The sequence below is a fragment of the Anser cygnoides genome, chromosome 1 (genome assembly GCF_040182565.1).
Source record: "Anser cygnoides isolate HZ-2024a breed goose chromosome 1, Taihu_goose_T2T_genome, whole genome shotgun sequence".
In the NCBI taxonomy this organism is placed as follows: domain Eukaryota; kingdom Metazoa; phylum Chordata; class Aves; order Anseriformes; family Anatidae; genus Anser; species Anser cygnoides.
In genome coordinates this window covers 43,316,062-43,325,835 of record NC_089873.1, presented here as the reverse complement: position 1 = coordinate 43,325,835, position 9,774 = coordinate 43,316,062, and the positions used below count along the sequence as shown (strand labels likewise).

The window sequence follows — 9,774 nt, the reverse complement described above, 5'->3', positions numbered from 1 at the left end:
CAGCCACCCTGCCCCCCCAAAAATCAATAGGATGTAAGCCTTTTATGTTCTGGTAATTTACATTCTGATGTACATCCATAGCAGAAAACTGCTGTTCTTTCCTGAGACCCTGAAGTCTATCAAGACTTCCTACGAAGGGATCAAAGAGAACTGCCAAAAGCCCTGATTTTACTTCAATATCAGTGGATTTGTGAATCAATGTAAACTGAAAATCTATTTACCCACACAGAAAAAACACAATTTATAAGCACGGAATTTATCAAATTCTTTGTCTTTATTGACTGTCACATGACTGTTGACCAATTTTAACGGTAAGACTTCTGGTAGCGTGCACGAGCCCCAGGTCCTCCAAATTTCTTGGATTCACAACGGCGAGGATCTGCAACCAGCAGAGTCCTGTCGTACTGGATTAGGATATCCTTGATCTCTTTCTTGGAAGCTTCATCAACATCTGTTTAGAAAAAAAAGATTTCAGTTTTAGAAATTTCACAAGGAACAAAATCTTGGGATTTTCACACCTATCAGAAGCCATACATTTCCACTTCAGGCTAATATAACAATCAAAACAACGAACTTACATTTTTGATAATAAGCCACCAATGCTTTGGAAATAGCTTGACGGATAGCTGTTAAGAAAGAAGATAGATCAGTAAGGATTGCAAATATATTTAAAACTCAAAATAAAACACAAAGTGCCAATTATCTGAGAAACTTGCTGTCTTGTTCTCTGCCAAATTGTCCTTCCCCTCCTTCATCTCCTCTCCCACATACTCCATGTGACCTTTATTTTGGCAAATCTGAAGAAACCTGTGCCAAGAGGCCACCCACAGTTCACTTTCTGATTCAACAACTGCTAGCTAGCCAAGGAATTGTACATGGGCAGTCCTGATCACCTTCTTTAAAATACAAACTTAAAGTTATCTTCTACCAGGCAGGATTTTCAAATCCTTAGAAACACAGCTCTCTAAAATATCTAGAATTTTCAGCAAGAATAAAATTTTTGGTGAGTTCAAATTCTAAAAGAGGCAAAATGCACAACAGGATGGCATGAGTAGTTGTCAGCATACCTCGGTAAAACAAGCCTGTAACATAGCCACCAGAACACAAAACAGGGCTATGGGAGTGACTGTAAACATTTTGTTTGGGATCAGCGTTCTGATGAAAAACTGAATTTTCTGAAAAATTAACGCAACTTAAAAGACTGAAATGTGTCCCCGCTCTTCCAAGTGTTTTCAACTGCACTTCACTGATCTATACCCAGACTATAACAGCAGAACAAATCTATCATAGGTAAAGAGCAACCCTATCTAATGCAAGTATGTTCTCAATCTACTCTGTAAGAGGAAGAACCACCTAGCTCTGGAGGTCAGATGAAAGATGCTTCTGGACAACTTAAAAACTTACAATTAAAGACATAATTTCTAATGATAAGCCCCCTTCTCTGCCTTCCAAAAATCTTTGCGTTGAGGCACACTTCCAATTATTGTGCTGCAAGATGCAAAGATCCGTTCCTCATATCTCCTCAGAATTCTCCTCAGAATTTCACAAATTTTCTTCGTTCAACTTATTCCAGATGTTACAACTCCGCAAACAAAATATAACATCTAAGCCCATACAAAAAGCTGTATTTGAGTACTGAAACCAAGATGCACAAGCTGCTACTCTCAACTCAGGACTCTCACATGCGCGGTTTGACCTGTTCTATCCCACACCGAAGGTTCCGCACAAAGCCTTACCATAGATTTGCGCTACATGGCCACCACCCTTCACACGGACTCTGATGTCAACACCAGCAAATCTTTCCTTCCCCAGGAGCAGGACAGGTTCAAGCAGCTAGAAAACACAATAAAAGAAGTTAATTTGTGATCAGGGACAGCATGGCCTAGAGCCTGTAGCAGGTTTACAAAATGTGAAGTTACTAAACATTCTGAAAAGCAGAGCCTTGATTTTACAAGTACACATCCCACGTAAGTGGGACTTGTACATCTCTTGCAGCGTTCTTTGACATCTACTAATACCGTTGTAAAACTAAGTTGTTGGGTTTTTTTGTTTAAGTTTCAAAAGGCCAAACAACTATTCTATTAAGTTCTAATGAATCTTTTGAACAGGAGGCTTTGAAGTTTCCAGTTTCAATGTAAAAAATTGATTATTTCCTGAAAATACTTCTGACAACAAAACGCATAGTAATTGATTTTACATAATTTTGTTCCACAGTATCATCTCATGCTCATTTGAGACTTTGTGTGTATACATATGTATGTTCGAACACATCAAAGTTAAATCACTTTATGCAGTGTAAATAAACTATGTTAACCCAATTAAGCAAGAATCCCTCTGCCAACAGCACAATTATGACAATTTTCTGTGTTTTCTGTAGTGTTTACATTTCTACACACAAAAGATATTTAGTACCACCAATAAGGCAATCTACTCTTTTCCATCCTCAATCAATTAAGTGGATAAAGGTATTTTAATATCCAAGCAGGTAGGAAGGCTGGGTGGATGCTTACTTTATACTGCAGAGTTCTGGGCTCAATCATTTCCAGAGGTCTTCCGTTCACCTTAATGAGGCCATTTCCTCTTTTGCAGTGGGCAACAGCGGTTGCTGTTTTCTAGAAGTCCAAACACGTTAGTGAAACACTTCATTTTTCACAGTAGCAGCATAAAGTGAAACCTTCTGAAAATTTAACAGTCTAAAATCTTATTTTGTGCTGAATATTAACACCCCTCAAAAAACAAAACAGTACCACTTCTTACATTCCAACATATTCATTTAGAGTACTGCATGACCACCTTAACGAGATTATAGTTTTCTGAGAGTGGGAGAGATACCCAATCCGTTGAGCAAAACGTTATTTTTGTGGCCCACCTCTTCATAAAAGCATGCAACCTACGACTTATGGATCGATTGAATCCCCCCACCGCAAACTTTATTTCCCAATTTAACACGGCTCCCGGGCACCACAGCGGATGATCCAGGCAAGCCCCCAACGCCCCCCGTGAGGTGCCCTGAACCAGCGGGGCCGGGCCTGCTCCCTGTGGGCACCAGCTCCGACGGGCCCACCGCGCCACGACACGTGGATGCCGAGCAGGCCTCGCTAGCGCCAGCCCTGCCGCATTGCAGCTCCGGGGCACCACTCCCGGGGCCGCGCCTGGCTCCGCCGCCGCCGAGCAGGGGCCGGGTGGGCGCCGAGAGCCTGGAGGCCGCGGCCTAGTCCTGGGGGGGAGGCGGCGGGGGCCGCCCTCACCTTCCTCCCGAAGACCTGGACGCTCTGCAGGGGCCCCTTGGCCGGCATGATGACTCCTGCAAGAGAGAGGGGCGCGGGGTTAGCGCGGTGGGGGGCTGTGGGGGGCGGTGTGGGGCGGCGGGGCCCGGCGGCGGGGGGAGCCCGGCAACGCTCACCCTGCCTCGGCGGCTGTGCGGCGAAAAGGGCGCACGGGGCCGCCCGGCCGCGCCTCAGGGGCGGCCCTGCCGCAAAGTGCGCCGCGCTTCCGGCAGCGCGACGCAACGCCGCGCCTCCGCCAGGCTGCGCTTTACGGCAGCTTGGGGGCGGGGGCTATTTTTTTGTTTTGTTTTGTTTTTTTTTTAAATAAATATGTGATAGAAACAAAATTCCTTTGCGAGAACGCTCAGTTCAGAGGAGATTTGTCCCTGGGGGAGCCGCGCAGCCCGTGCCCTGGGGGGGTGGTGGTGGGGTCACTCGCTTTCTGCGCAGTAACGCGTCGAGTGTGGGCCACACGCAAAAGCAGTGTTATTGCTCCTCTGAGTCTGTTAAAATGCTGGAGAACATAAACCATTAAACTTTGTACTCCGCAGTAACATCACACACTGAGTCACGTTCAGGCAGTTCTTCATACCCTCGTAAATAGTCACCAACCATTACGTTTAAAATCAGAGTTCTGCTTACGTTCAGGGATCCAAGCGCTCAGAGCATTGTCAAATTGACCTTTTATCTCCGTTTTCATTTTCAGTATGTCATAAAACACGGAATTTAAGTCATTTTCAGGCTGTAATATTTTTCTTCTACTGTTTGTATTCAGTATGAGAAATTCTCCAGAAGGACAAAAGCCGAAGCTATCAATTAAGCGAGGTCATGCCTCTTAGGTATTTTAAACAATAGAGATTTAGATTACTGTGATTAATGTGAAAGTTGACTGCTCAAATGAAACAATCAGTTCTTCTGTCTTTGGACAGAATTTTAAATACTGAACATTAGTCATCAGTCATGTGAGGATTTAAACAAGCACTTAGCTTTATGCAATTTGAGTGATTAGTTCTCTCCAAGTGAATAGTGCTGTGCAGAGCATGTAAGATTTAGCACATCTCAAACCCTCAATTGTACAAAGCTTCAACATGTGACCTGAAAAGTTTCTTTCTTTCTTTTTTTTTTTTAAAGCTGTTTCTTAAGGAAAAGTGTTTTTGCAGTCACACATGTCTATCATCCACTCCTTCCCCATCACCGGGGGGAGGGAAATGATAGCCAGCTTGTTGGCCAATTTCAGTTAGTTTTCACAGAAGAATGGAAATTTCAAAACCAACTTAGTTTGTGCATATTTGGTGAAAATAGGTGGCTCTGTATAAGAAATCTTTTACTTGCATAATGAAAGCAGCTGCAGGAGCTGAGGTATTAGACGTTAACAAGACCTGTATTCAGATAAGAAGGAAATGTACTACCTATTTAACCCAGTTAGACCAAAACGTTCAGCTAAGACTTAAGATCAACCCAAAGGTAAGCCATTACCAACAGAGGTTTTTTTTGGTGTTCAGTATGCTTTTAAAGGAACAGAAAGCAAATCTAAATCAGTTCCTTTTGTGGGCATTATCTGAGGTCTGCTAATGAAGAGCCATGTTTTAATACTAAATGCACCATGGGGGGGGGGGGGGGGGGGGGGAGTGTTCAAATATCTGCTGTATGAAGCTCAACTTTTGTAAGCATGCTTTCTTAGGTCCTGTAAAATTCATCCTCATTTGGGTATTACTCTGCTGTACGTTCTCCCTAGAACTAAAAAACATTAATCCCAGAAGAACCTGTTTACGAAGGTGGTAATGTGCCTACAAATATATACCTTTTCGTTAGAAAAATAAGTTAACCAGCATATATTGATAGCACAGTCTAGAAACAAACAAACAAAAAGGTTAAATGCTTTGTGCTGCTTACTTCCTTTGCTTTCTAGCATAATAATAGGAATAGGAACCAAAACATATCTCCTAAGGACCTACTGCAGGAATTACACTGCATTGTGGAAAGAGAAAATTAGATCATAAATACCACCATACACAAAAGTACTGAGAAGAAAGACACTAAAAGGGAGGAGAGGGGGGGAATTTCAGGTAAGATACTATACTTCTGCAAAAAGTCCAAGCACTAACAATATCCCTACTTAACTAGTGAGCACAGAACACTCTAAAATAGTAACGTATCTCTAACTTCAAAAAATATAATAAGTACCTTCAAGCACCCCCTACAGACTCTTGTTTTCACTTCCTTTATACTTGTAAAATAATTATACCCATGGAATGTAAGGCACTTATTTGGCAGCCTTTTTGTACTTTACTTTGCACAGGTGTGAAGAGGCACACAGTATGCAAAACCTAAGGCCAACAGAAATTAAATTGCATTTGTTGGTAAGGCACTTTTACCAGAAAGAGTATTTCAAGAGAAAGTCAGAAGGCTTGAACCCGTCTTGCCAAGGCATTTTTATTATTTCCTAATAGGAGGAAAAATATTTGGATTTGGCTGCAGTCTATGTCCTTGATTTCACAGTGATTCTGCATTGTACTAACAGATGATATCTCGTGTATCTTTATACCAACAAGTATCCTACTGCTACTAGATCTTTTACATGGGATTTTAGTGAGGCTTTAAAGGATTGAAAGTCTCTCACTGACTGACTTCCTCTACTGGAGCTGCTCTGACCTCATTGCGGGCATGAGATGTAGCATAAGACCAACAGTCCTCCCACAGACCAGGCACAGGTTCTTCTGCTCCATCAGTCTGCTGAAAAGAGCTCCTTGCAGGGTGTAACGCAACAGGGGAATGCAGCTTGTCTCCATTCATTTCCTCGCTATGCACAAAGGTTGTGTAAGTAACAGGGCTCCATGGGGAGGAGGAAAGAAGGGAATTGCAAGGGATGGGCAAGGGTGGCCCGAGCAGAGTCCATGAGCTGGGCTGACCAGAGCAGCATTGCATCTGTTTGTTTGGAATTTGGCCAGGGTGGAGCATGTGGAAAACTGCAGTACACAACTTGGATGTCAATCCACTATCCACTGGTACTGTGAGGCTGAAGTAGTGCAACTCATGCAGCTCAGATTCATACATGTTAGTTACCTGAATGCTAACGGAGATTTTATTTGGTGTCCTCGCACAGGAGTCAACGTGTACTGAAGATTTTAGCTTTTTACACTTTAAATAAGATTTTATTTAGTTTCAAGTATTAAGTGATTGGACTTCAATGTGAAATCATGATGTTGACTCTCCACTTGGACCTTGTCATCTTCCAAATCAAATTCATATATAAGTTCAAAATGTAAACATTCCAGGAGGACAGTATTTTAGCTTCCATTTACACTCACAGTAGCCACATGCTTCTGTGTTAAGGCAACAAGGAGTCAAGGTCAATATGTTAACAAGGCCACCTGTATTGTGACTCTAAATTTCCTCATATTTAAAAGAAAGAAAATAAGTTTTCTCTGTGGAAAATTAGTATGAGAATTAGTGAAATTTTCTTCCTCATGTAATATCCAAAATATTAATAGAAAGGTGAGAACTATGGCAAAATATGGTCAGTTACTCCTATGTCATAGGAGTATAAATCATATAAAATAAAATTGTAGAAGTAAAGGAGCATTTAAGGGAAATGCAAAGGAATATTTATTCTATGTAGTCTGTAATCACATTAAAAATTCATGCCTTCAATCCAATGTCCCAGTTTGCAGTTGAATTGTATATTGTAGGTTTTTTTTCAGCAGAATGGATAGTTTTAACCAGGGAAAAGATTTGTTCATATTGCATGCATGATAAATGTTGAAATAAACATAGCATGTTCCCTGCAGTTTTTGCTTCAGACAGCAAAATCATCACTATAAGCTTCAGAAGGCTTATGTCTGGTACAGATTTATACATTTTGAAAATCAGTGGGATCCTTAACTGAGAAATATGAAGTATTTCAGGAAAGAAGATACTTTTTTTTCTTTTTTTCTTTTTTTTTTTTTTACAGCAGTTCATAAAATCTGAAAGATCTGGGGACCTGAATACAGTTCTCATATTATATTTTGCAACTGATGCATGTTTGATGATAAAGTATAATTAGCTAATGGATCCCATTATTTCTGATGCTTGCTTTTCACAGATCATGTTCATCCAAGCAGCAGCTGAAGAGTTTTCTAAACTCAATTAGTACAAGAATGCTGTGACCAATGGAAAAATGTTTGATGCTTGCCAGAAAACAAATCTTCCCAGCTCTTGGAAATAGTGTTCTGAAAACAAATAAGGAACACACAAGATTTTCATATTAATAAATATTATTTTCTAAGAAAATATTTAAAATCTAAAGCTTTTTTTTTTCCCCCTGTTTTTATTTATTTATTTATTTTTAGTTTAGTTTAATTATCTTTCTCTAGGAAGCTCTGTATCATAAGCTCTGGAACACAGGATAAGCATTATCCTGACTGGTGTGAATACTGACTCCCATTCACAGATTATAAACATTTATGGCACACTGAGATTGAAAACTCAAGACAATTTGTTATGTAGAAGTTGACAAGTGACAAGCATATTCAAACTAAAACTTATTGCATGTAAATAATTACCAATTCAGTAGTTCGCCTGGGACCCACTCAGCATTGCTACTTGGGAAAAATGACTATTAGTGATTGTCTTGACTTTAGTTTTGAATGAATAGGAAAGCTGTTTCGGTACAATAAACAAAAGAAAGCTTGAAACAAAGCCCATCTTGGATCTAAACATATAGACAGTCACTAAGGCACTGTTTCAGCTGTGATGCCTGACTTGTTGCTAGCATCTGATATAATGTTGTGAATTAAATTTACAACGTGTCCCATTTACAATAGATGGAAAATTCATCTATTCAATGAACATAGTTTAGCTGAAAAGGAGTAGTGTATTCACTGCTCATTTTAGAATATGTCCGTATATTCAAGGCTAAAGTCTAAAAGTCAAGGCCTTATGTTTGGAATATGACATTGTCTATATATGATCTCTCTTAGAGTATACAAAGCTTTAGTGGAATTTATTGACAGTAAATTAGAATTATCAAATTCTTTTGTACATCCACAGAAGCTGCTCTTAGGTATGTGTGCTTGAGCTCGTACACTCATACTTTCATATATCAACAGGAATTAGAGTTGTAAGAAGCTGACTGGGAAACAACCCAGTACCCCCAAGCTACGCAAATAAACTAACAAGTAAATAGAATCACTTACATGAAACAATTTATTTTTATAGAACAGAGTTGCATCTCCAAGCTTCCTGCTGTATTTTGCTGCCCCTGGAGGCTGCTTCTCGTTTTAGTTCCCTTTTTTAGAAACTAAACACAGCAGGGTCCAGTGGGATCCAGCTGCCCTCTCTCAACTCTTCTGCAGAGAGAGGAATTGTCCTGGGTCTTAGCTTCCACAGGCCTGTTGACATCCTTTCTGTTTTTCTGTGTTGAAGGAATTCAGGGAAGAGTGACTATAGAAAAGGACATCTATTTTGCACATTTTCAAAATACGGACTTCTTGCCCCAGTTGCTTTAGTTATGTTCACATTACAAATACAAGATCGCACTCCACGCTGTATGTCTACATTTAACTTTAAAACTCTCTTTAGATGTAATGCATAGAGAATATGTATTCTGGGTAGATGAAAAGGTGCGATGATTGTTAGTGACTGTGTAAATACAGTTAATTATGCATACACTTAATCTGCTGAAACATCAGTGATGGCTTAGAACAGAACGAGGTAGATTCTGTTAAGTTATATTAATCTTTACTTAGGTCATTTCTATTTCTGATTTTGAATCTGTTTGTTTTTTCAAGTGAAACATTTTCCATTGCCTGTGGTAAGAGGGCAGATAAGGCAGAAGTATCAGAGCTTATGAACTGTTGTATACTTACTGACCTGCAGAGAACTGAGGCATTTTCTCCAGAAACGGGAGCAGTTGAACTCTGAAGGAGAATGAACCCTTTTGGCAAGGGTTTGTAAGGGCTCTGTATGGAAAATCTTGTGTTTATGAAGCAGGGAGAGCGAGCAGAAATGTAGTGACTGTTCAGCTTGTAGTATTAGGGGAGCATAATTATTAATTTTATTCACACAGGGATGAAAACTGGTGGGTTATCTGGACACTGCATGCTGCTAGGAGTCTTGGAATCGTCGAAGCCAGCAGAATCCCTGCCTGGTGTAGATCTGACAAGGTGTTGGTTACCTCTTGCCAGCTGTAGCTCTTGAGCTGAGACAGTTCAGTTCTCGGTATCTTGTCACATGTTAATAGCTGATGCATTTTAAGTGAGCTGTCCACCCTAAGCTAGCATTTTGTTCAGGGATAGCAGTTAAGAAGTCTTAGGATCTGGTATCTCCAAGTTTCTCTTCCACAGTACGTTCCTCCCCTGTTCCCAGGGGAATCTAGCCTTTAATATCTACCCACTAGCAGAACTACAAGCAGTTCACAGAAACACAAACACATGCAGTATTACAACACACGTATTAAAATGACTTTTTTTTTTTTTTACAAGATCAAAAACAAATAGAAAAAATAAAGTGCTGTGGGAAAGCTTTT

The 9,774-nt window shown here is 40.3% G+C and overlaps 1 protein-coding gene across 1 annotated transcript; it reads right to left on the bottom strand.

Moving 5' to 3' along the window:
* Nucleotides 1-255: 255 nt before the first annotated feature.
* RPS16 (ribosomal protein S16) lies at nucleotides 256-3,503 on the bottom strand. Its single transcript, XM_048078890.2, has 6 exons — nucleotides 3,404-3,503; nucleotides 3,249-3,304; nucleotides 2,511-2,612; nucleotides 1,737-1,833; nucleotides 579-626; nucleotides 256-451 (listed from the first exon to the last, which is right to left on the bottom strand). The coding sequence occupies exons 2-6, from the start codon at nucleotides 3,294-3,296 to the stop codon at nucleotides 306-308; spliced, it is 441 nt and encodes a 146-aa protein (XP_047934847.1). The 5' UTR covers nucleotides 3,297-3,304; nucleotides 3,404-3,503; the 3' UTR covers nucleotides 256-305.
* Between the last annotated feature and the right edge of the window lie 6,271 nt (nucleotides 3,504-9,774).